The sequence below is a fragment of the Clarias gariepinus genome, chromosome 2 (assembly GCF_024256425.1).
Source record: "Clarias gariepinus isolate MV-2021 ecotype Netherlands chromosome 2, CGAR_prim_01v2, whole genome shotgun sequence".
NCBI lineage: Eukaryota > Metazoa > Chordata > Actinopteri > Siluriformes > Clariidae > Clarias > Clarias gariepinus.
In genome coordinates this window covers 35,332,219-35,360,000 of record NC_071101.1, presented here as the reverse complement: position 1 = coordinate 35,360,000, position 27,782 = coordinate 35,332,219, and the positions used below count along the sequence as shown (strand labels likewise).

The window sequence follows — 27,782 nt, the reverse complement described above, 5'->3', positions numbered from 1 at the left end:
CAAACATTGTCTCGCTGATATTATTGTGTTCAAAACAGCCGAAACAATTGGAGAAAAAACATTTTGGGGATTGCACAAAGACTGGTCTTTCCTGTTTTCCTGCTGTCCAAAAATGCACAGCAATGGACTAGTTCTATCTAGGGTGAATTCCCACCTAATACTCGACAGTCCCATTATAGGCTTTGGATCCACTGTGACCCTGAAAGTGATGAGAGAATCAGGACAAAATTGTTGGTAACCGTCTGTTAAAGAAAGAAAAACTCAACTGTGGTCAGTAAAAAACTTGAACCTGACAAAAGTAATAATAAATAAAAAAATTACTGAAAATTAACTAATGAAAATTACAAAGTGTTTTTTTATTGTGGTTTTAAGGAAGCCTAAAAGAACTGGTAAATTGGTAATTAATATCATGGTGTGTACAAGGAACAAGGACCAAGTAGAGAGTTGTCTCAGAAGATTAGAAACAAAATTATAGCCAAACACGTTAAAGTTAAGGGCTCTAAGACAATCTCCAAGCAGCTTGATGTTCCTCTGACCACAGTTGCACATATTATTCAGAAGTTTAAGGTCCACAGGACTGTAGCCAACCTCCCTGGATATGGCGGCAAAAGGAAAATTGTTGCCAAATTAAAGAGACAGAAAATATGAATGGTAACCAAACAGCCCAGAAGAACTTCAAAAGAGATTAGAGGTGAACTTCAAGGTCAAGGTACGTACATCAGTGTCAGATTACACCATCCGTCACAGGTAAAGGGCAAAGTGGACGTAATGAAAGATGGCCAAGGGGAACTTCACTGTTGAAAGCAAGTCAAATGGGTGCTCCAACAGGACAATGATACAAAACACACAGCTTAAACACCCAAGAATGGCTAAGAAAAAACAATAGATTATTCTTATGTGGCCCTCTAAGAGCCCTGATCCTATTGAACATTTGTGGAAAGAGCTGGAACATGCAGTCTGGAGAAGGCACGTTTCAAACCTGAGACAGCTGATGCAGTTTAATCACTGTCTCATTGACAGTTACAGAAATCACTTGATTGCAGTGATTACCTGAAAAGATTGTGCAACAAATTATTAAGTTAAGGCCACCATTATTTTTGTCCAGTTTCTTTGTTTCTTTTTTTTTCGCCGCATATTTTCTCCCATTGTTAAGTCGTATCCAATTCGTCACTAGGTGGCTCCCACATTACGACTACTACTACAGAGCCAGTCAGGGAAAGCTAAAGACTATCACTTTTCCTCCGAACCACATGACACCATCTTTTCGAACTTTTCACAGGGAGGGCCGGCATAACACACTCGGAGAACAGCGTTATCTGCTCCTTCTGCTTGAATGACGCCCATGTTTGGCTGTAGAGCTGTGATTAATGTGAGAGCCTTATGTGCCTCCCATCCCAATAAGAGAGCCAATCAGCTATCTTTAAGCCCTAAGTTGCAAGAGGCTACAGCATTACCATGGAATTGAAACAGCAATCTCTGGATGATATGGCAAGCGCCCTATCATCCATTTAACTTTCAGTAAATTTTTAATACATTTTTGACTTTTGTCAGTTTCAAGTTATTACACCTCTCCGGGAATCTTTACTGTATCATGGTGGAGATGTTTGCTTGCCCTTATGGGAGCTGTGTTGTCTGAGGCCATGAGCTCCTGGTAGGGCATCTCAAAGCAAATTGGTCTCGGGCGAGGGCCAGACTAAGAATGATTCCAACTAGACCCCATGAAAAAAGAGAAAGGAGAAAGGTGTCCCTGCCCAGTGGAAGTCTGGGGCCCATGTCTGGAGCAAGGCCTGAACAGAGGGCCCGTCAGAGAGTGCGTGGTGGCCGGGTCTGCCATGGGGCCCAGATGGGCACAGCCCAAAAGAGCAATGTGAATACCTATCCTCCCTCATCCCATGTACCCACTATCTGCGAGAGGAACCAATGGGGACGGGTGCACTGCTATTTGGTTGGCAATGAATGCTGAGGGCTTCAATAGATCCCTACTTAAAGATAAGGGTAGGACTTTGTTCTTCTTTAGAGTTGCCCAGTTTATGAGGTGTCTGGCGGGTGTGGGGATATTCACAAGTCCCCAGCTGAGCACCACGATGTTGGAGTTTACCCAAGTTTAGATGAATTGGTTGCCTCCCTATGCCTGAGGGTCATGGGGAAGAAAACGCTGACTGTTTTCGGTGCTTATGCACTGAACAGCAGTTCAGAGTATTTAGCCTTCTTGAGTCCTGTGTCGGGCCCCAATTGAGAATTCCATAGTTCTGCTGGGGGACTTCAACACTCAGTCATTCCCTCAATCAGAGTTAGCTGACCAGGTTTTTTCATCAATGTTTTTTTTTTTCAGCACTGACATATTTTAAAAATGACAATACCAAAATTTATCAGCTCAAATTGTAAAAGATATTGAGTATCCAATTAAGAATCTTTGAAATGTGCTGAAGAAGACGGTCTGATTCTCTTATTATTAATATCTTGCAGAAAATGTGTGCCATAATCAAAGCAGTCTAACAAAATATTATAGTTTGTGTAACTTTTTTTGGCCAGGAAGTGTGTTTTATTACACAACATGAGAAATAAAAAGGTCCAATAAAAGAAAAGATAATTCTGATTGTATTTACAATTTATGATTATTTCTCTTACACTCAGAGGCCTGCTGGAAATCGACCTGAACCACACCAGGGAGGAGAAAATGACCCTTCATGACAGCCTTGTTAAGAAGGTGCGAGAAAAGGACCGGCTTCAGCGTAGATTAAAAAACGCACAACTACAGCACAAATTGTCTAAAGATGCTTTGCTTCACACTGAGGAGCTCTACAACAGAACGAAGACCCAGGTCAGTCCACACTGCTTCTTCTACACCCTTGAGTGCTTTGAGTATGATAACTTAGTTTACAGTATGACTGTTTAACTGCACTTACAAAAATTCATTGAAAAAGATTCAGCAACTGTCAGCAAATTTTAATAACATTAAGGCATTATCCAAATATTTTCAATCACACACATATTAACTCAGTGTTGTAAATAAGTAATATAAGTATAATCTTACATATTTGTAGGTGTATAAAAAATCCGATCTGAAAAGATCAGAAAAGCGTAAGCAATTAAAGGGAAGTAAGAGACGGATGTAGGTAAAAGACGTACACGTACAGTTATAGAACAGGAAGTTTAATTCTGTGAAATTGACATTTCATGAGCAACTTCATTCTTTGTAAATCACATGCCATTTGGCAATTATATACTGCATATCCCAATATAGTATACACCAGGGCTTTTAGGGTTTTAGGGTTTGGTTACCTAAGTTTTTAATATGTGATTAGATTAGGCGGGGGCCATGATTACTGTGCAATATTTTCAGATTATTTACATTACTGTACGTGAGTGCTCTTTATGTCTTTACAGTTACCATTATTCTCTGAGAAGGGCTATTTGGGACCAAAGTTTTTAACTGAATCTAAACTATAGATCTTTTAAAACCCAAATAAAATAAATGTTAAATTAAGAGCCAGATAGCATTTAATTGAAATATTGTTTTTCCTATTCACAAAATGATTAAAACAGAAAAGAGGCTTAAATTTAGTAGTACATTAAATAACATTTCTAACATATTTTACCATACTAAATAATGCTGCTCCTACAGCGGCCCCTAATCATAGGCTTAATCACAGTAACAATATTAATATTTGGCTATTTTACCTACTTGAATAAAAAGAGTGGCTTTCAGTTTTGCATTTCTGCAAATGTATACATACAGTACACACAGACATAGTTGCAAGGAAACAAAAGCTCAGTTACCAAAGCTCAGATTTGGACACAGGCATTGAACCTGCTGCACCAATGTGGCCCACACTTAATAGCTTCTTTCTTCATTTTAAAGATGCAGCATTTTATTTAGTTGAAATTTGGATAAACTGAACTACTGAAATTAATTTTATTTCCTCATCTTACATAATAACATTATAACACTGGTCTGTCCCTAGTTTCTAAATATGCCACTGCTGAACATAACTGTTTCCTTCCAGAGGGATATAATGCCTAAGGATGATGACTTGCTACAGAAAATCCATGATCTGCAATCAGAAGTAGACAACCTGAAACTAAAAGTAGCCCATCAGGTAATCTTTCGGCTCACAGACCCTTAGAGTATACAAAGTTTTAAATGTATGTACTGTATGTGTGCATCCATTTCTGTTTGACTTGTCTGAACAGCAGTCAGTTATGGGTGATGAGGCCAATGTGTTTGAGCAGTGCACAGAGCAGAAACTGGCTCTGATAAGGCAGTGTAATCACCATCATGATGAGTTACACCACCTTCATGCCCTGACCCGAATTAAAGCAGACGAGAGAGACCAGAAGAGCCGAGAGCTGCTCAAAGCTCAGGTACAGTGTGTTATTATGCTTTTAGCTGGATGTACAGTACAAGGAAAAAGTTTTAGAACAATAACTATGGAGTTAATTATGTGCCAAAATTTAACAAACAAAATCTGCTTTGCAAAGAAAAAAACGACTTTCTCACAAATGCAGCGTTTTTGCAAACAAACACAATCTGATTTGCAAAGAAAAAAATGTGACTTTCTCACAAATGCACCCACCGTATTTTCTCACAAATGCACCCAACCTATTTTCTCACAAATGCAATGGAGCAACTTCCTTTTCCAAAACAGTAGATGGCGCTATCGGTCAATTTACTCTATTCTCCCGAGACCTCAAACAACGTGTTTATATGGTTTACCCTTATGTCCCAGAGAAATATGAGTGGGGAACAGTTTTAAGTTGTGTCTATTATATATCCAGACTGCCAGACATATAACTTAACCCCCTTATAACTTTGTTAAAGATTATTTAAATGTAGATATGTTCACTAATTATAAAAGATTTTGATGCATCATGTCGCATACGTCCGTTATGGATATAAAAAGCCAAACATGATGGCAATTCTTTCAGTCTTCAATAGTTAATTAAAATGTAACTATGGTTTGATATTACTGTATTTCCCTACAGGGCTCTATCCTAAAGATAGTGGATTGTTAATATTTCTGGCAGTCTGGATATATAATAGACACAACTTAAAACTGTTCCCCGCCTATATTCCTCTGGAAAATAAGGGTAAACCATATAAACACGTTGTTTGAGGTCTCGGGAGAATAGAGTAAATTGACCAATAGCGCCATCTGCTGTTTTGGAAAAGGAAGTTGCTCTATTGCATTTGTGAGAAAATAGGTTGGGTGCATTTGTGAGAAAATACGGTGGGTGTATTTGTGAGAAAATACGGTGGGTGCATTTGTGAGAAAATACGTTCGGCGCATTTGTGAGAACCAAAATGTACCTCCGTAAATCTGATTTGGCATTTAACAATTTATTGTTACTTTAGTAGGATTAGTTCACAGTGTTTTCCGTACTGCAGTAGCCCTGATTTATTAACAGTGATTCTTTACACACATAACCGCTTTGATTTACTTTACTTTTTAATAATGTTTATTATCCTGTTTAAAAAAATGCTAACAAAAGACATCTTTATAGATGAGATGCAACCAGATTAAACAGGACATCCGAGGTAAACAGCTACAGATTTTGGAGCACAAAAAACAATACCAGGAGTTTCAATCAAGGTAAAAATGTCACCTGTGATGGCAATAGAGCATAAAGCTTTCTGCTATGCATATAAAACAGAAAAATTATATTGATAATTGACAATAACGTCATTTTTTTTTTTCCACGCTAGACATTAACTTATATTAGAGAAAGCGTTTATGTACTGGCCAGTGCTTTAATAGTTGCAATTTTTGTTGTATATTGTTATATTCACACTTTTTAGATTCCAGATATCCAGCAGCAATAGACAGTAACACAAAGACTGGTTGACATGTGATTTCACACTGTATATCTTACATATAGTCAAAAGACACAGTGTAACTTTTAATTACACAAAGAACTGACCAAAAGTTACTACAAAATATACAGTACAGGAAGCATATAAATAAAGCATACAGTACAAGAAGCATATAAATAAACCATATAGGTTACAAGTATAAAAAAAGAACGAATGAACATGAATGATTTATACTAATAGGTGAAATTAAGATTAAATTTAGTGCAACGTTGATGTGCATGTATGTGAGACAAAGTGACAACAGCATAAAAATGTGCAAAGCATAAAAGTGCCATTAAGTCCATGCATAATGACATACTATGTAATTCTAAGAGCAGTATTACTAACCCTACAGTAGCTAACAAATGACATGAGTCTAAGTTATGCAGGTAGCACCGTGACGTACTGTATATAGCAGAAGACCCTTAAGCCAAGAACTCGAAAGACCACATTTCCATGCCCTTGTACAGTAGATAGGTGTTGCAAAGCCAAATGTCTCTGGGGACAAAGTATTTCCTTCTTATTATTATTAATAGATATTCTTACCATTATTACTGTATAAGTACAGGAAACTCCAGAACATATGTATTAAGTCTTATGAGCATACACATATTTAATTTCTGTTTAATGTTTTATTTTGAATTTTGACCTACAAAAATTATTTGCCCCTGCCCAATAAATATCTGATAAACTCTTCTCTAGAGACAATCACAAGTAGTACTGATGCTTAGAGGGATCTTGAACTGCTTTCCCATGCAGAGCTGCTTGACAAAGTATATGCACCTTCCTGATTTTTTATTTTATTGCTTATTTTTCACTCTTAAATGATTCAGGTTATTAACCAAATTTTTATATTACACACAGATAACCTAAGTAAATGCGAGATGCAGTTTTTAAACCAACGGATTTAAGACCAGACTTTGACTAGGCCACTGCAAAACCCAAGTGTGCTTCAGTTTGGGGTCATGAACTGGTGACAGAACATTCTTCTTCAGGATTTTCTGAGAAAAAAACATTTCATGATTCAATCAATTATAGCAAGTCATTTAGGACCTGTAGCTGCAAAGTAGTCCCAGACATTAACACTACCACCACCATATTTGACAGTTGGTATGATAATCTTTTTATGATTATCAACAAATGCCTTGTTTGTTTTATTCCAAATGTTACAGGAAGCACACCTTCCAAAAAGTTAATTTTTTATCAGCAGTGACTTTCGCTTTTTTCCATGTTTTCTCCATTCACATTACCAGGTACACCTTTTTGGCAAACCAAATTAGTTGTTATCATATACTTTTCCGACATGCTGACGATTCTACTGCCAAACAGGGAGTCAGAGAAAGGAGACATAGTAAATCAAAGAGGCATGGGCATTTTAAGTTTGGTGCTCCTGTCTTTCTTAATTTCCTCCTCCCTGACAAGATTTAACTTAAAGTTGAGAGCACGTTGAGCGAAATTTTCAGACGTGCATGAGTCTTTTTCCCAAGTTTGGAGACAGGCACAGCACTTGCAAACTAACTGACATATTTGGCACAATTCACAAAAATGGACAAAATGATTACACAAAATGCAGCTCACACACAGTCAGTTTTTCAGTCAGCACTGTGTATACCCACTTGTCTATCCACCCTAATACGCATAGGTGCTAATTTCACTGTCAAAAGTCACACATGTGAAAAGCGCATCGTGCATGTGTTTGTCTCAAAATTTAGAGAGTGATGGTAATTGCAATTTGTTTTTGCTTTGGCCAGACACTGTGTTTTTGCCAAGCTGTATGATACCACCAAAGAGGAACGAAACAAATGTGTAAACCTACTACAGATTGCAACCCAGCGCATCACCAAGATGAAGGAGAAGTTTACAATTCTGGAGAATGAGATTGAGATTCTGCACAGCGAAAAAATTAAGAAAGACAGGTCTGGAGACATACTGTATGCAGCATTTTAAATAACTAATCTACAGTGGTCTGGATCTAAAATGGTTTAACAAATTTAAACACAACTAGTTAATTGTGTATACTTTTTATATGTGTTTTTTATTTTGTTAAAATAATCTTGTCAGTGAACATCCACCTAGCTAACAAATTTACAGTAGGTTAGCAGATTGTTCTTAGTGGGTTTTGATTCCAAGAATGGTAAACTGTCTAGTTTTTAATGTTCTGGAACTGTTTTTGGGTAATATTTTGAGAATAGTTCTGGAAACCTTTAAATTGTCACGACACGTCAAGCCACAGCCCGTCATGATCACCTGAGAACTTCCATTCCATTTCTCCAACCACCTCTTATCTCTTACCGCCTCACTCTCCGCTCTCCACACACCTGTTCACTATCAGTCATCACCCATCATACCTATTTAAACCATGCCATGACACCACCATGTCGCCAGATTATTGTGTGCCTTCCATAGCCCAATTCTCCAGCGTTTATTTCATGCCTTGACTCCTTGCTACCGACCACGCTTTGTTTGTTCCCGACCTCGCCATTGTCTCATGTTTTGGATTCCACGCTCACAGACTTTTGTTATCGACCCTTGGATTTTCTATAACGACTACGAATTTGGATCACGGACTTTCTCTTGTCTCTCTGGCTCTGAACCTCGCTCGCCTTCGACCACGAAAAAGCTTAGCAGGACCAGCCACCAACCTGTGCGGCGTCTCCATTCGCTCGCCGGTTCTCCACGTCTCTGCAACACTGCGCGAATCGCGCTGCACACCAAGTTTCCTCACCGGCTCTTTGCACTTCCGCATTCCTGCACAGGACACACCAGACGCTCTCGCCGACTCGCGGCGCTTTCGCATTCCTCACAGGTCCACGCTGCACACAGAGCGCTCACGCGCGCTTCCGCATTCCAGCGAGACTCTGCTCACGCCACAGCACAGAACTTAACCGGCACTCGGCCGGCTCAGTCTGCTACACAAGCACTACCACTAATCACAGGTCTAACTCTGCGCTTGGATCCATCACGCCCTCTAGCGCCCCGTGACAGAATAATCTGGCCAAAAAGGAATGGATCCAGCAGAGGCTGCCCGCCTCAGGGGGGCATTAGAGAGCCAAGGAACCCTCTTGGGAACACATCAGCAGGAAATCATACAGATCTCTAATACGCTTCAAACTATCACCGAAACCTTGCAAGCTCTTTCTGCTCAAATTCAGAATCAGCCACCTCCTACACCCACTCAGCCACCCCCACCCCCGGTGGTCTCTCCTGTCCATGAGCCACGCCTCCCTGCTCCGCCTACCTATGACGGGAATCCAGCCACATGTCGCTCTTTTCTGTCCCAATGCTCCCTCTTGTGACTGGGACGAAAAAGCCCTTTTTGACTGCTTCCTCCATGGGCTTTCAGATTCAGTTAAAGACGAGCTCGCGGCTCGTGAACTCCCCTCGGATCTGCAGGGACTCATTGATCTAGCAACACGCATTGACGCCCGCAAGCGGGTTCGCCGATCTGAGCGGCAGCCCTGTCACACACCATGCACCCCTGCACCGGCCTTGATCACCCCCGAGGCACCCCCCGAACCCATGCAGATAGGCCGCGCCCGCATCTCACCCAAGGAACGCCAGCGCCGCCGAGACGACGGCGCCTGCTTCTATTGCGGCCAGACCGGTCACGCTGTACGATTTTGCCCACTAAAAGGTCAGGCCCCCCCGTAATTCTGGGGATGCAGGAGGGGGCAGCTTCCCGTTCGTCCCCGGACCAGCGATCATGTTTTTCAGTGACCTTGACCCATGGTGACCGATCCTATGCCACTTATGCTCTAGTGGACTCCGGGGCGGACCAGAACTTAATTTCCTCCTCCATTGTCTCTGAGTTTCGAATTCCTCTCTCATCCCTACACCAACCTTTCACTGTCCAGGCCCTTGATGGTAGTAGTCTAACTCCCATTACTCATTGCACTGTCCCCATTACCCTACAGTTCTCAGGCAATCACATTGAAACCATTAAATTTCTAATCATTCAGAACGCTCATGCACCCATTGTGCTCGGGCTCCCTTGGCTAAGGTTACATAACCCCCACATTGATTGGATAAGAAGGAGCATCCTTGATTGGAGCCCTACCTGTCTCTCCTCATGTTTACACTCCGCTTTCACGGGCCGGACCACGCCTTCGTCACGAGAGGAGATCCCTGATTTAACTAGGGTCCCGTCTGAGTACCACGACCTGCGACAAGTATTCAGCAAATCACGGGCCGTATCCTTACCACCTCACCGCCCCTACGACTGTGCGATTGACCTTCTTCCCGGCACCGCCCCACCCAAGGGGCGACTCTACTCCCTTTCTCGGCCAGAAAGAGAGGCCATGGAACATTACATTAATGAATCGCTTATAGCAGGGATTATCCGCCCATCATCCTCACCGGCGGGGGCGGGGTTCTTCTTCGTTGAAAAGAAGGACAAGTCCCTCAGGCCCTGTATCGATTATAGAGGTTTAAATGAGGTCACGATAAAGAACCGCTACCCTCTCCCACTGATGTCATCCGCGTTCGAACTCCTCCAGGATGCCCGTGTCTTCACCAAACTAGATTTACGGAACGCCTATCACCTTGTCAGGATACGGGAAGGCGATGAGTGCAAGACTGCCTTCAACACACCCACGGGGCATTACGAATATCTTGTTGTTCCATTTGGTTTGACCAATGCACCAGCAGTGTTCCAGGCCCTCATTAATGACGTTCTTAGGGATTTCCTTAACGTTTTTGTCTTTGCATATCTGGATGATATCCTCATTTTTTCACGCTCTACAAAGGAACACAAATGTCACGTACGCCAGGTCCTGCAACGGCTGTTAGAAAATAAGCTGTACGTCAAAGCAGAGAAATGTAAGTTCCATTGTACCTCCACCTCCTTTCTGGGTTACTCCATCTCCCCGGCAGGCATCCAGATGGACCCCACCAAAGTCAAGGCGGTCACCGACTGGCCATCACCATCCTCAAGACGCGAACTCCAACGGTTCTTGGGGTTCGCTAACTTTTATCGTCGCTTCATTCGAAGCTATAGCTCAGTGGCGACCCCACTTACTGCACTCACCTCATCAAAAACTCCGTTCCGATGGAACTCACTGGCCGATAAGGCCTTCAAGGAACTTAAGCGGCGCTTCACCACGGCCCCAGTTCTCATTTTTCCAGACCCTTCCCTCCAGTTTGTTGTGGAGGTAGACGCATCCGAGACAGGCGTAGGGGCTGTCCTGTCACAGAGAGCTTTGGAGGATAACAAGCTTCATCCCTGCTGCTTTTTCTCCCGCCGCCTTACACCACCTGAACGGAACTATGGCATTGGGGATCGTGAGCTTTTGGCGGTCAAACTGGCCCTCGAGGAGTGGAGACATTGGTTGGAGGGAGCAAAACACCCCTTCCTTGTCTGGACCGACCATCGGAACCTTGAATATTTAAAGACGGCGAAGAGACTGAATTCACGCCAGGCGCGATGGTCGCTGTTCTTCTCCCGCTTCCAGTTTACGTTGTCGTATCGCCCGGGTTCCAAGAACGTCAAGCCCGATGCCCTCTCCCGACAGTTTTCCACTCCCCAGGACATGACTATGCCGGAGACAATCCTTCCCCCTCATTGCCTCGTGGCAGCGACCCGACTTGAGGTGGAGCACCTCGTCCAACATACCCTTGAACGAGAACCAGGCCCAAGCACTGTTCCCCCCAACAAACTCTTTGTTCCCACTTCTGTGCGCCCCCAGGTCTTGGACTGGGCCCATAGTTCCAGATTGGCGTGCCACCCCGGGGTGACACGCACCCTCTTCCTCCTACACCAACGCTTCTGGTGGCCCACCATCAAGGAAGACGTCAAGAGCTTTGTGGCGTCCTGTGACAGCTGTTCCAGGAATAAGAGTTCTAACCGACCCCCCGAGGGTCTACTTAGACCTCTCCCCGTTCCCCACCGTCCCTGGTCCCACATATCCATTGATTTTGTCACGGGACTACCACCGTCACAGAATAACACCTGCATCCTAACTATCGTGGATCGTTTTTCTAAGGCAGCTCATTTTATTCCACTACCCAAGCTTCCGTCCGCCAAAGAAACGGCTGAACTCCTGGTTAACCACGTCTTTCGACTCCACGGACTCCCCATCGACATTGTCTCTGACAGGGGTCCCCAGTTCTCCGCCCAGTTCTGGAAGGCTTTTTGCAACCTCATAGGTGCCACCCCCAGTCTCTCATCCGGTTTTCAACCCCAAACTAATGGCCAAACAGAACGGATGAACCAGGAACTAGAGAAATCGCTAGGGTGCATGTCCTCCCGGGACCCATCCTCCTGGAGCCGCTTCCTCCCCTGGGTGGAGTATGCCCACAACACACTCCCTACTTCTTCCACAGGCATGTCCCCTTTCCACTGCTGTCTGGGTTATCAACCACCCCTCTTTCCGGCCCAAGAAGAGGAGGTAGCTGTCCCATCAGCACTAACATTCGTCCGTCGCTGCAAAAAGACATGGCAACGTGCCCGCAACCAGCTGCTACGCACTGTAAGCATGTTCCAGCGTCAGGCTAACCGTCACAGGTCGTCAGCGCCCCGGTATCGCATCGGTCAAAGGGTCATGCTGTCCACACGTGATCTTCCCCTCAAGACCACTTCAAGAAAGCTCTCTCCAAGGTTTGTCGGCCCCTTCACAATCAACCGCATCATTAACCCATGCTCTGTCCGACTCTCTCTACCCCTCTCCATGCGTCGAATTAACCCCACCTTCCATGTGTCCCAGATTCGCCGCCTGGTCCCTTGCCCGCTATCCACACCCCCCCAGCCTCCCCCACCCCCCCGACTAATTGATGGGGACGAAGCCTTTACGGTCCGCAGGCTTCTCAAGTCTCGCCGCCGCGGACGTGGCCTCCAGTACTTGGTAGACTGGGAGGGTTACGGCCCCGAGGAAAGAAGCTGGGTACCCGCTAGATTCATTCTAGATCGTTCTCTAATCACCAATTTCCACAGACTACACCCCGAGGCACCCGCAAGAACGCCTGGAGGCGTTCATAGGGGGGAGGGTACTGTCACGACACGTCAAGCCACAGCCCCGTCATGATCACCTGAGAACTTCCATTCCATTTCTCCAACCACCTCTTATCTCTTACCGCCTCACTCTCCGCTCTCCACACACCTGTTCACTATCAGTCATCACCCATCATACCTATTTAAACCATGCCATGACACCACCATGTCGCCAGATTATTGTGTGCCTTCCATAGCCCAATTCTCCAGCGTTTATTTCATGCCTTGACTCCTTGCTACCGACCACGCTTTGTTTGTTCCCGACCTCGCCATTGTCTCATGTTTTGGATTCCACGCTCACCGACTACGAATTTGGATCACGGACTTTCTCTTGTCTCTCTGGCTCTGAACCTCGCTCGCCTTCGACCACGAAAAAGCTTAGCAGGACCAGCCACCAACCTGTGCGGCGTCTCCATTCGCTCGCCGGTTCTCCACGTCTCTGCAACACTGCGCGAATCGCGCTGCACACCAAGTTTCCTCACCGGCTCTTTGCACTTCCGCATTCCTGCACAGGACACACCAGACGCTCTCGCCGACTCGCGGCGCTTTCGCATTCCTCACAGGTCCACGCTGCACACAGAGCGCTCACGCGCGCTTCCGCATTCCAGCGAGACTCTGCTCACGCCACAGCACAGAACTAAACCGGCACTCGGCCGGCTCAGTCTGCTACACAAGCACTACCACTAATCACAGGTCTAACTCTGCGCTTGGATCCATCACGCCCTCTAGCGCCCCGTGACAGAATAATCTGGCCAAAAAGGAATGGATCCAGCAGAGGCTGCCCGCCTCAGGGGGGCATTAGAGAGCCAAGGAACCCTCTTGGGAACACATCAGCAGGAAATCATACAGATCTCTAATACGCTTCAAACTATCACCGAAACCTTGCAAGCTCTTTCTGCTCAAATTCAGAATCAGCCACCTCCTACACCCACTCAGCCACCCCCACCCCCGGTGGTCTCTCCTGTCCATGAGCCACGCCTCCCTGCTCCGCCTACCTATGACGGGAATCCAGCCACATGTCGCTCTTTTCTGTCCCAATGCTCCCTCTTGTGACTGGGACGAAAAAGCCCTTTTTGACTGCTTCCTCCATGGGCTTTCAGATTCAGTTAAAGACGAGCTCGCGGCTCGTGAACTCCCCTCGGATCTGCAGGGACTCATTGATCTAGCAACACGCATTGACGCCCGCAAGCGGGTTCGCCGATCTGAGCGGCAGCCCTGTCACACACCATGCACCCCTGCACCGGCCTTGATCACCCCCGAGGCACCCCCCGAACCCATGCAGATAGGCCGCGCCCGCATCTCACCCAAGGAACGCCAGCGCCGCCGAGACGACGGCGCCTGCTTCTATTGCGGCCAGACCGGTCACGCTGTACGATTTTGCCCACTAAAAGGTCAGGCCCCCCCGTAATTCTGGGGATGCAGGAGGGGGCAGCTTCCCGTTCGTCCCCGGACCAGCGATCATGTTTTTCAGTGACCTTGACCCATGGTGACCGATCCTATGCCACTTATGCTCTAGTGGACTCCGGGGCGGACCAGAACTTAATTTCCTCCTCCATTGTCTCTGAGTTTCGAATTCCTCTCTCATCCCTACACCAACCTTTCACTGTCCAGGCCCTTGATGGTAGTAGTCTAACTCCCATTACTCATTGCACTGTCCCCATTACCCTACAGTTCTCAGGCAATCACATTGAAACCATTAAATTTCTAATCATTCAGAACGCTCATGCACCCATTGTGCTCGGGCTCCCTTGGCTAAGGTTACATAACCCCCACATTGATTGGATAAGAAGGAGCATCCTTGATTGGAGCCCTACCTGTCTCTCCTCATGTTTACACTCCGCTTTCACGGGCCGGACCACGCCTTCGTCACGAGAGGAGATCCCTGATTTAACTAGGGTCCCGTCTGAGTACCACGACCTGCGACAAGTATTCAGCAAATCACGGGCCGTATCCTTACCACCTCACCGCCCCTACGACTGTGCGATTGACCTTCTTCCCGGCACCGCCCCACCCAAGGGGCGACTCTACTCCCTTTCTCGGCCAGAAAGAGAGGCCATGGAACATTACATTAATGAATCGCTTATAGCAGGGATTATCCGCCCATCATCCTCACCGGCGGGGGCGGGGTTCTTCTTCGTTGAAAAGAAGGACAAGTCCCTCAGGCCCTGTATCGATTATAGAGGTTTAAATGAGGTCACGATAAAGAACCGCTACCCTCTCCCACTGATGTCATCCGCGTTCGAACTCCTCCAGGATGCCCGTGTCTTCACCAAACTAGATTTACGGAACGCCTATCACCTTGTCAGGATACGGGAAGGCGATGAGTGCAAGACTGCCTTCAACACACCCACGGGGCATTACGAATATCTTGTTGTTCCATTTGGTTTGACCAATGCACCAGCAGTGTTCCAGGCCCTCATTAATGACGTTCTTAGGGATTTCCTTAACGTTTTTGTCTTTGCATATCTGGATGATATCCTCATTTTTTCACGCTCTACAAAGGAACACAAATGTCACGTACGCCAGGTCCTGCAACGGCTGTTAGAAAATAAGCTGTACGTCAAAGCAGAGAAATGTAAGTTCCATTGTACCTCCACCTCCTTTCTGGGTTACTCCATCTCCCCGGCAGGCATCCAGATGGACCCCACCAAAGTCAAGGCGGTCACCGACTGGCCATCACCATCCTCAAGACGCGAACTCCAACGGTTCTTGGGGTTCGCTAACTTTTATCGTCGCTTCATTCGAAGCTATAGCTCAGTGGCGACCCCACTTACTGCACTCACCTCATCAAAAACTCCGTTCCGATGGAACTCACTGGCCGATAAGGCCTTCAAGGAACTTAAGCGGCGCTTCACCACGGCCCCAGTTCTCATTTTTCCAGACCCTTCCCTCCAGTTTGTTGTGGAGGTAGACGCATCCGAGACAGGCGTAGGGGCTGTCCTGTCACAGAGAGCTTTGGAGGATAACAAGCTTCATCCCTGCTGCTTTTTCTCCCGCCGCCTTACACCACCTGAACGGAACTATGGCATTGGGGATCGTGAGCTTTTGGCGGTCAAACTGGCCCTCGAGGAGTGGAGACATTGGTTGGAGGGAGCAAAACACCCCTTCCTTGTCTGGACCGACCATCGGAACCTTGAATATTTAAAGACGGCGAAGAGACTGAATTCACGCCAGGCGCGATGGTCGCTGTTCTTCTCCCGCTTCCAGTTTACGTTGTCGTATCGCCCGGGTTCCAAGAACGTCAAGCCCGATGCCCTCTCCCGACAGTTTTCCACTCCCCAGGACATGACTATGCCGGAGACAATCCTTCCCCCTCATTGCCTCGTGGCAGCGACCCGACTTGAGGTGGAGCACCTCGTCCAACATACCCTTGAACGAGAACCAGGCCCAAGCACTGTTCCCCCCAACAAACTCTTTGTTCCCACTTCTGTGCGCCCCCAGGTCTTGGACTGGGCCCATAGTTCCAGATTGGCGTGCCACCCCGGGGTGACACGCACCCTCTTCCTCCTACACCAACGCTTCTGGTGGCCCACCATCAAGGAAGACGTCAAGAGCTTTGTGGCGTCCTGTGACAGCTGTTCCAGGAATAAGAGTTCTAACCGACCCCCCGAGGGTCTACTTAGACCTCTCCCCGTTCCCCACCGTCCCTGGTCCCACATATCCATTGATTTTGTCACGGGACTACCACCGTCACAGAATAACACCTGCATCCTAACTATCGTGGATCGTTTTTCTAAGGCAGCTCATTTTATTCCACTACCCAAGCTTCCGTCCGCCAAAGAAACGGCTGAACTCCTGGTTAACCACGTCTTTCGACTCCACGGACTCCCCATCGACATTGTCTCTGACAGGGGTCCCCAGTTCTCCGCCCAGTTCTGGAAGGCTTTTTGCAACCTCATAGGTGCCACCCCCAGTCTCTCATCCGGTTTTCAACCCCAAACTAATGGCCAAACAGAACGGATGAACCAGGAACTAGAGAAATCGCTAAGGTGCATGTCCTCCCGGGACCCATCCTCCTGGAGCCGCTTCCTCCCCTGGGTGGAGTATGCCCACAACACACTCCCTACTTCTTCCACAGGCATGTCCCCTTTCCACTGCTGTCTGGGTTATCAACCACCCCTCTTTCCGGCCCAAGAAGAGGAGGTAGCTGTCCCATCAGCACTAACATTCGTCCGTCGCTGCAAAAAGACATGGCAACGTGCCCGCAACCAGCTGCTACGCACTGTAAGCATGTTCCAGCGTCAGGCTAACCGTCACAGGTCGTCAGCGCCCCGGTATCGCATCGGTCAAAGGGTCATGCTGTCCACACGTGATCTTCCCCTCAAGACCACTTCAAGAAAGCTCTCTCCAAGGTTTGTCGGCCCCTTCACAATCAACCGCATCATTAACCCATGCTCTGTCCGACTCTCTCTACCCCTCTCCATGCGTCGAATTAACCCCACCTTCCATGTGTCCCAGATTCGCCGCCTGGTCCCTTGCCCGCTATCCACACCCCCCCAGCCTCCCCCACCCCCCCGACTAATTGATGGGGACGAAGCCTTTACGGTCCGCAGGCTTCTCAAGTCTCGCCGCCGCGGACGTGGCCTCCAGTACTTGGTAGACTGGGAGGGTTACGGCCCCGAGGAAAGAAGCTGGGTACCCGCTAGATTCATTCTAGATCGTTCTCTAATCACCAATTTCCACAGACTACACCCCGAGGCACCCGCAAGAACGCCTGGAGGCGTTCATAGGGGGGAGGGTACTGTCACGACACGTCAAGCCACAGCCCCGTCATGATCACCTGAGAACTTCCATTCCATTTCTCCAACCACCTCTTATCTCTTACCGCCTCACTCTCCGCTCTCCACACACCTGTTCACTATCAGTCATCACCCATCATACCTATTTAAACCATGCCATGACACCACCATGTCGCCAGATTATTGTGTGCCTTCCATAGCCCAATTCTCCAGCGTTTATTTCATGCCTTGACTCCTTGCTACCGACCACGCTTTGTTTGTTCCCGACCTCGCCATTGTCTCATGTTTTGGATTCCACGCTCACCGACTACGAATTTGGATCACGGACTTTCTCTTGTCTCTCTGGCTCTGAACCTCGCTCGCCTTCGACCACGAAAAAGCTTAGCAGGACCAGCCACCAACCTGTGCGGCGTCTCCATTCGCTCGCCGGTTCTCCACGTCTCTGCAACACTGCGCGAATCGCGCTGCACACCAAGTTTCCTCACCGGCTCTTTGCACTTCCGCATTCCTGCACAGGACACACCAGACGCTCTCGCCGACTCGCGGCGCTTTCGCATTCCTCACAGGTCCACGCTGCACACAGAGCGCTCACGCGCGCTTCCGCATTCCAGCGAGACTCTGCTCACGCCACAGCACAGAACTAAACCGGCACTCGGCCGGCTCAGTCTGCTACACAAGCACTACCACTAATCACAGGTCTAACTCTGCGCTTGGATCCATCACGCCCTCTAGCGCCCCGTGACATAAATAACACTTCTTATATTTTATTAGATATTTTTTATAATATATTTTATGATATATTTATGTACTATATATATATATTAGTTTTTAGTATATTAACGTTAATTAATTTTTAACGTTAGCTACTCTAAGAATAAAGAAGTAAATAGAGACGAGATATTTGCAGATTAAATGTCCATTACTGGTGTTAGTTTGGTTCACCTCAGAACCCAATCGCTCGCTGTGCTCCGACAGAAAATCGGTCAAGTCCTTTAAATGGACCTTAACTATCTACTTAGAACTCAGAATTGTCAGTGCTCCCACCATTCATTACCACATACATAATGTCTCAACAATCTTAACATAGTTACCACTGCTCCACTGCTGTGGGTTTTTTTTTAAAGGCTGCTGCAAAGGTCTCGTCTAAAGCATGTACACAACCACACAATCAGAGATAGCTTGAGGAATGACATATCCAAGGTGACCTGGATGCTTCACGAGATGCAACACAAGAGTGAAGAACAGAGACTAAAGATTATTAAACTTGGACAAGTGATCAATACCCAGGAACAAGACCTGCTGCAAATGTGCAAGAACCACAAAACCTCTGTCCAGAGCCGCAATGATCGGTGGGTCTGTGATAGCAATAGAATTACCAATAAACCATTGTAAAAAATTACAAAAATCATTACTTTGAGAATGAGGCCTATAACAATCATATAAATACAAGCTATTTATGTAAAAACTTCCCTATGGTGCAACATACTTACTGTAAGTTGTATAGTCTTAGGTTGTTTACTGATCCAGATGTTTGTCTGTGAATGTTCAGATTTTTTGCTTATTCATCTCTTGAGTTTGTACTTACTTGTGTGTGGTTGATAGGGGTGTGCAACTCCTAGAAAGAGAGGAGGAAATGTGTGTCTTCTATGCAAAGCTAAATGTGCAGGAGAATCTCATCTGTGAGGGGACGTTACAGTTACAGGCCCTAGAAGAAGAGATCTGCTCTCTTAAGATGCTTATTAATGAGGAGCAGAGGCAAATCAGCTTGAGTAAAAAACAGGTGCCTTTCAAGAGACCGCTGGAGGATGAGTGTGCCTTACTACAGCTACAGGTACTCAAATGCTCATTTTTTTCCCCCATATATCAATGTCTTTAGAAAAGTGTCCTAAATTGATGCAGTCTAAATCAAAACATTTATGTCAGTAACCAAACTTTTGTGTTTTTTAGTACTAAAAGGTTTATATTCCAAGGTTTATATATCAATTACGATTCTCAATGTACCATCCAACAAGTCAAAATTATGTCACTGCTCCACACCAGACATGTCCAAGTATGCAACTAATGGCGTATTCAGGCAGCAGGTTGGAAAAAAGCAATTTTACCATGCTATCTGAGTCTTGACAGATTTGCTAGTCAGGACCAAATAGCACCTGGGCATGTCTGGGAAACAATGGAGAGATGGTTGTAAATATGGTTGTCAGTCTGGCTTCAATCAGGTCCTTAATGGAAGCGGGATTTCTTAAAGCTGCATTTGACAATTCTTTAAGGAGGGTCCGAACAAATCTGTAAATTGCGTCCCACTCTACAGCCTGCTCTGTTAATTGGGTGGGATGTACCCACAACTTTTTGACCAAATGTAGCTGTTCCATCTGTTCTCTTTGGGGCTGTCCAGGTTAGTAGGGCTACTGTAGTGTTGGCAATTCTGTCTCCTTCAAGATCTCCCAATTCCAACTTCTCAAAGTCATTCACATTCTCTACACAGGGAGAGAAATTGGTCAGCTGAGCTTCCTCTCTTACGTACAGTAGCTAGTGGACTATGATTCAGCACTCTCTCTCTCTCTCTCTCTCTCTCTCTCTCTCTCTCTCTCTCTCTCTTATCCCAGATCACTATATCAGTAATCGTTTAGTCTTAGAAGGTTTTAATTATGTCACCAGACATTTATTTAAGCAGGAGACACGGAGTGCTTTGCCTGGGGTTGGGAAAGGGCTGGGAGACGGCTTTATCTGTCCTAGCCCACAATACCACCTTGTTTATGATGCTCTGCAGGCCCTTGCTGGCTCCTGTTTTCCCTGTTTAGGGAACAGCCAGAAGACAACATTCCACTCAATTGTTTTAAAGAAAAATATTAAATAATAATAAAAAAATATATATAATCCTTGTTAAGGGTCTTAAATGCACATATTCCACATAATTGTGAAAATTGTTGCCCATGAGGGCTGAGAAACCAGAGATTAGGGTTTCACATGTCACATGATGTGGGAGGAAAAGAAAAGAAAAAATGGACCGTCTCACGTCTTTTTTTAAACTGATAGTTTAGGACTTAGAAAAGGTAAGTGGTATACAGTCGACTGGTTTTGTGTGCAAATTTCCTAAAAATTTTAATATCTTTGCCTAAAGATATCTTTGCCTTTTAAATCAACATATCAAATAGTCATATGAGTCAGACGATGCCCGGTCCCTTAAATTCTACAACATTTTCTAATCTATCATGAGGAATAATATGACTAGTGGTGTGAAAAGCTGCACTAAGGTCAAGTAACACAAGCAAGGCAACACAACCTAGATCAGAGGCCAGTAGGAGGTCATTTACCACTTTAACCAGCGCTGTTGCTGTGCTATGATGAGGCCTAAATCCTGACTGATACATTTTATGAACGTTATTCTTACTTCCTTATCTTCCCTAAATGTGGAGAGATACGTTGATCTAGCAGCACTAAGAGCTTTTTTTTTATATATAGTTCAGGACATCATCCTTCCATGCTTTTTGACATACTACCAATTAGGGTAGTTATTTTGATCTCAATTTGTTTTTCTTTTAACTGAAGCTACATTATCTAAAGTATAACAGAATGTTGACTCCAAATATCCATTTCCCTGATAGAGTTCTGTGAGGTCAGATGGTGATCATGATAGCTGATAACTCTGGGGGATTACTGATAAAGCTTTGTGCAGTAGTTGATGTAAATATACATTTAATGAATGTACGTACATTCAGTCTCTATTCACGAAGAGAAAAGAGAAGTCTGTTCTTTGCTTTCTTAGTAATTGGACTTTCATTAATCACTCTGCTTACAAAGGGAAAAAACACTGATGACTATAATAAAAAAAAAAACACTGATGACTCTAATAAATTACCACAGAAGTAGTAAATATTTGGACTTAGATAACCAGTTTCAGTGTGTGTGTGTGTGTGTGTGTGTGTGTGTGTGTGTGTGTGTGTGTGCACTAGCTGTCTGAGTGTAAGGAACACAATTTTTCTTTGGAGAAGACTCTCGAGGACCAGGTGACACAGAGGAGATTGCATAAACTGAGTGGTAAAGATCCATCTCCTCCTGATCTTATCAAAAAGATTGAACAGGTAAGAGTAAGGTAAACATGCATGTCTCACTCTAATCTAATATGTACATGTTCAAAAGTTAGTACCCCCTCTTTTAATTCTATATGTTTCTATATAAAAACATACTACAAATAGTGGTATGGCGGGCCTGGACTGGGCATCGGGAGCACCGGGAGGGGTGTCGACTGATTTGTCCTGCAGCCAGCCAACTGTCTTTTTTTTTTTTTTTGGAATAATTGATTTTTTATTTGTTTATTATTTTTTTTTATTACCCATTATATAACAATGATAATTTCCAAGCTAATAATAATATTTATCTGTTTATTAATCTGATTGTGCAACTGTAGTTTTGTCTTTGTATTGAACTGCTAACAAATATTAGATGTAGTGCCCCTACTTTTGTCAATCAAAATACTATATGTTAAATGATATTAATGTTATTTATTGTAAAGTAAATAATGAATATTTTAGCAGAAAAAAAATAAAAATTTTTACAGAGGGAAACAGGAGAGAGGAGCTATAGTACAGACATAAACAAAAATGAGTCATGAAGTCTGATTTTTCATTCAGATTTTTCTAAAAAATATTTAGTAGTAGTAATTATTGTTCTAATTTTTTATTTTTTCTGCCCATTGGTGAGGTTTAAAACTTTTTTCCTCTATTTTAAAATAAGGGTGGAGACAGTCAACCTCGAACTAGCTCTGGTATACTGATCACACATCAGAATTAGCCAGGGACTGAGACAGGTAGAAGGAGAATAAGAAAGAAATATTAGTTTGAACATATTGGAAGAAATGTATTGTTTTACTAATTGGGTATCTAACTCCTTTAAATATATATTCAATTCAATTCAATTTTATTTGTATAGCATTTTAACAATTGTCATTGTCGCAAAGCAGCTTTACACAATCAAAAGAATTATTTAAGTTTGTATGTAATGTAAGTGTGTATGAATCAAGATGGTCAGCTTGTCCCTGGTGAGCAAGCCACGGGCGACAGTGGCAAGGAAAAACTCCCTGAGATGGTAATAGGAAGAAACCTTGAGAGGAACCAGACTCAACAGGGAACCCATCCTCATTTGGGTAATCAATCAACCGCAGCCAAGTCAAGTCCTCAGAGAAACAGCTGTCAACACCAGTCGAGGCCAGAACCGTCTTTATGGTAAAGTGAAACCATCCCCAGACACCAGATGCATTCCAAAGAGACACACCTGGCATCCATGCGACGAGATCTCCAACCAGAAGCGGGGCACCAGGATGGGTCAGACAGGTCCAGAGGGCAGAGGGTGTCTGGATCACTGGCAGCTCAGGAACGACATGTGTAGCTCGACAGAGAGAGGGAAGATAGAGAGGGGGAGAGAGAACAGAAGAGGAGAGATAACAGTTAGGTGTGGTCGCAGTCACATAGTGTATAATGTGAATGTATATTTAGTATAGAGTGCAAGCAGAGACTCCGGTAGGACTAACTATGACAGCATAACTAAAGGGGAGAGCCAGAAGGAAACACGGACATGAGGGCTCCCTGAGATGTAAAGCAAACAATCACCTCACCGTCAACAAACCTGAGTGATCAATGAGAGTGAGGAAGACAGCATCTAAACATACCAGTTCACCATAATACTCTACGTCCATGAGTCCACCAGATCTGCTCCTTTACCCAAGACAAATCTATTTATAAAAATGCTTGGCTAAATAAATAGGTTTTTAGCCTGGACTTAAACACTGAGACTGTGTCTGAGTCCCGAACACTATTTGGAAGACTATTCCATAATTTTGGGGCTTTGTAAGAAAAAGCTCTGCCCCCAGCTGTATTTTTCATAATACGCGGCATTGACAAGCAGCCTACATCCTTTAATCGAAGTAGGCGTGGCGGATCGTAAGACACTAGCAGTTCGCTCATACTGCGACGCAAGACCATTTAATGCTTTATATGTCAAGAGTAGTATTTTAAAATCTATGCGAAATTTCACGAGGAGCCAATGAAGTAAAGATAAGGTAGGAGTGATGTGCTCGTATCTTCTGGTTGTAGTGAGGACTCTCGCTGCTGCATTCTGGACTAGCTGAAGCTTATTTATGCACCTAGCTGAACAACCAGACAGTAAGGCATTACAATCGTCCAACCTAGAGGTGATAAAAGCATGAACTACTTTTTCTGCATCGTTTAGCGACAGTATATTTCTTATCTTGGCAATATTTCTGAGGTGAAAGAATGCTATCCTGGTAATATTATCTACATGTGCTTCAAATGAAAGGCTGGAATCAATAATCACACCAAGGTCTTTTACTGTTGCATTGAATAGAACAGAAAGGCCATCTATAGTTACGGTGTGATCTAAAATCTTACTTTTAGCTGTATGCGGTCCTATGACTAGAACTTCTGTCTTATCAGGATTTAGCAGAAGGAAGTTAATTAGCATCCAATCTCTTATGTCCTGCACACATTGCTCAACTTGTTCATGTATGCTATTTCTATGTAGATATGAGCATAGCTGCTCTGCTTTTATCTTCTCGAGAATCCTAGAGATACCCAATGCTGAGTGAAGAATTAATTATTCTCAGCAGGGGTTCTGTTATTGCTGGTACTATCTGTTTAAGAAAATGTGTCGGTATAGAATCTAATATACAAGTTGATAAATTTTCAGAAGAGATGAGTAAAATCAATTAATTCTCTTCAAGGGGAGTAAAGTATTCTAGGTTTCGATCTGACATGGTTAGTTTAATATCTGCATTAATTGCATTGTCCGGTTTCAAAGCCTCAATTTTATGCCTAATATTTACAATTTTATTATTAAAAAAGTTCATGAAGTCCTCACTATTGTACGATGTTGTCGTGGAGATTTCTGAAGTGGTTTTATTTCTTAATTTGGCTACGGTATTAAATAAAAATCTAGGATTATTTTTGTTATTTTCTATAATAGTCGAGAGATATGATGATCTAGCTACACTAAGAGCTTTTCTATAGTTCAGGATGCTCTCCTTCCATGCTATTTGAAATACTAACAATTTAGTTTGACGCCATTTACGTTCTAATTTCCCAGCTGTCTGTTAAAGTACATGTGTGGAGTTTCTTATCTCTAATATTTTTTCTTTCTACTGGAGCTACATTATCTAAGGTATAACGGAACGTCGACTCTAAATATTCAGTCGCCCGATCAAGTTCTGTGGGGTCAGACAGTAATCCAATCAAAGTTGTTACTCTGGTAGATTACTGATAAAACTCTGTGTGGTATTTGATGTGAATGTACGTTTAGTACAGTAGCGTGATGCTGCGCATACATTATCACTATAACACACTTTAATTGAGACAAGATAGTGATCTGATATAACTTCAGACAGTGGAGTTGTAAAGAAATTTCCTATGCTCAATCCGAAAGATATTATAGATATATAGATATTAAATCTAAAGTGTGACCTGCTTTATGAGTGGGTCCTACTACACACTGATTTACTCCTACTGCGTACTCCTACGCAGAGGGTAGATACTGTATATATGAATATTATTATTATTATTATTATTATTATTATTATATAAATATATACTGTAATTAATTTTAAATCTGAACAGTCTAATTACAAAGAGGTGGTTGTTTTGCACCAAGGTGAAGACAGTTCTGTTTGGAACACTGAAGCAGAAGAAGTGACAGGTACAAGAAAAAAACCTATACCTATATATTTTATAATAGTAAAATATAAAAACTATGTTATGTATTTGGGTGCATAGAATGGGTTGATGTGGGATTTCCTGGTCTGAAATTGTGTCCCAGTCCGGCCCTGGTAGCAGGTCTTAGTATTAGGCAAATACAATCTCAATTGAACCATTTCAATATTTATTTAACAAAAAAAGCTGTTTGGTTTTAAGACCAAAAAACTTTCGTCTCATCTATCCATAGGACATTGTTACATATCCAATTTTGCAAACCTCAGTTGTGCTTCTGTGTTCTTAGACAGAAGAGGCTTTTTCCTGGCAACTCTTCTAACCTGTTCTTGTTTGGTTTACTTCTAATTGTACTGTGATGAACTGTCATTCTACATTTAACATGCTAAGACCATTTGTGAATCATTTTTGTCATTGTAGAATGTTGAATTCCAATTTTGGGGAAATTGTTTATGACCTTTTCCAGGTTGGCAAGCAGCAACAATCTCTTCTCCAAAACCATTAGTTTTAACTTTCCCTTTTGGCATTGTGTTAACACACACTTGAATGCTCTTGACTAACAAACTGCCACAACTAATGCTTTTATAGAGGTCTTCACACCTGCTGATATCAGTTATCAAGGGCTGATGATTAGCAGCACCAGGCTGCAACGTACCCTCTTAAAACTTGTGGAAGCAGTAAGGGGGTACTCAGTGTTGTCTGCACTTTTTTTTCCTTTTTAGTTTCATTCAGGTTCTTTTAGTTCATTAAATTAATAATTGCACAAAATAGTCAGTTGTATTTGCCTAATATTAAGATAAATTATGATCAGATGCTTTTTATTATGTTTTTACACAAAAATAAATAGAATTAAAAGAGGGTGTACTAACTTTTTAACATGACTGTATATACAGTAAAGGGTTAATGATGTATTTTCACATTCCTGTGAACATGTGGTTCTTGTGGTTTGTGTAGTTGGAGATGCAATTGGCAGCAAAAGAGGCTCAGCTGCTGGAGAAAGAGCTGATCTATGAGCAGGTGACCCGACTGTCTCAGGACATACGCACAAAGGCAGATCATGGTAAAAAGGGCACCCTCCGACTGGCCAAGAAAGTAAGCACAGACACAGACACATGCACAGAATTACATAAATGCAATTTTCGTTCCTCCTACAGTGCAAAGACATCCAGATTGGGCTAACTGTCATTTCCAAATTTGCCATGTTGTGTGAGTGTTGCTTGTGCCCTGCGATGAATCTTGGGTATAATCTTGTGCCCCGAATCCCGTGATTAGCCCCAGGCCTCCCACAAAACTGTACAGGATAAGCGGTATAGAGAACCTCACAGTCTTCTTAATATTATTATTGTGAAATGATAGTTACAAACCTTGAAAAGTAATGAGAAAAAAAAAACATTTATGAAGATTATTTATTTGATAAAAGGACAAACAACAATGATAACAATAATAATAATAATAATAATAATAATAATAATAATATATTGTATTGTATTGTATTGTATTGTAGCAGCCCAAATCAATTTAATCAAAATGTTAATTGCTAGCCGGTGTAAAAGAATGAGGTCTAAATTGTTGTATTGTTTCTGGTCTTTACAGCTGTATAACTTGTAGTTGTGTGTGGGTATGTTTGTGTGTCCCCACAGGTCAATGAGTTCCAGGGCCGCATTAAGGAGTGCACTAAGAAGCTGATGGCTGTAGTGTCTGAGCTGGCCATGCGTCAGACGCAGGTTCTGTGTCTGCAGCAGGAGCTTCATGAGAAAGAGATTGAGCTTGACTCGTGCCACAGAAGAGTGGAGATGGGACTTGCACCGTCTGACACCCTGGAGCAGGAGTGGCTGCAGCAAATGCGAGCTCAGCAGAAATGCCAGGTAGGGTAGTTAATGCCCAGCAGAGAGCCTGTGTCGATGTTACCTCTCACTAGTGTGAATGACAATTAATCACCTTTTATATTTGCCCCATGCCCGTTATCTGTTTCAAATGTATACAGATTACAGTCAAGTTTAAATTATTTATTTATTTTAATTTAAATTTTGATTTAATATTCATTTGAACAACTAAGTCATTTAATAATGAAATGAAATGCAAGAAATATTTCAATATTTACATTAAATATTAAAATAAAAAATATTCATTATTTAAATTATGCAAACAGAAATCCATACATTTAAACCAAATAAAACTAGTCATGTAATAAAGACAAAACAAAAGTGCAGAAAAGAAGGACAGGCTGGTCGTTGCAAGTGCTCAGCTGAGTTTTTGAAAGAACTGGCTTTTTTCAATTTATGACATAAACGTAACTATGCATCAATGTTTACTGAAAATTTATATTTAAATTTAATAATATCTTTTTAATTGAAAAATTACCAAAAATCTGTTATTTATCAGAGTGTGCTTAAACTTTTGCATAAGACTGTATGTAATTTGTTTTAATATTAAAAAGAAAACCAATGTTTCCGAAACATTTGTAATTTTGGAAATTTTTAGTTCTGTAACCT

The 27,782-nt window shown here is 43.5% G+C and overlaps 1 protein-coding gene across 6 annotated transcripts in view; it reads left to right on the top strand.

The window, feature by feature from the left end:
* The window catches only part of ccdc146 (coiled-coil domain containing 146), a 56,875-nt gene that overhangs the window by 27,300 nt on the left and 1,793 nt on the right, over positions 1–27,782 (top strand). For 2 of the 6 annotated variants that reach the window (XM_053475991.1, XM_053475973.1), the window contains exons 10-19: positions 2,635–2,821; positions 4,008–4,100; positions 4,195–4,365; positions 5,506–5,594; positions 7,606–7,770; positions 18,703–18,927; positions 19,181–19,409; positions 21,529–21,657; positions 26,245–26,382; positions 26,931–27,155. In XM_053475991.1, the coding sequence (XP_053331966.1) occupies positions 2,635–2,821; positions 4,008–4,100; positions 4,195–4,365; positions 5,506–5,594; positions 7,606–7,770; positions 18,703–18,927; positions 19,181–19,409; positions 21,529–21,657; positions 26,245–26,382; positions 26,931–27,155 (1,651 nt within the window). Of the gene's footprint in view, positions 1–2,634; positions 2,822–4,007; positions 4,101–4,194; positions 4,366–5,505; positions 5,595–7,605; positions 7,771–18,702; positions 18,928–19,180; positions 19,410–21,528; positions 21,669–25,234; positions 25,280–26,244; positions 26,383–26,930; positions 27,156–27,782 lie in introns of those variants that run through there. The other 4 variants (XR_008355591.1, XM_053475981.1, XM_053476000.1 and 1 more) reach the window with 4 other exon arrangements.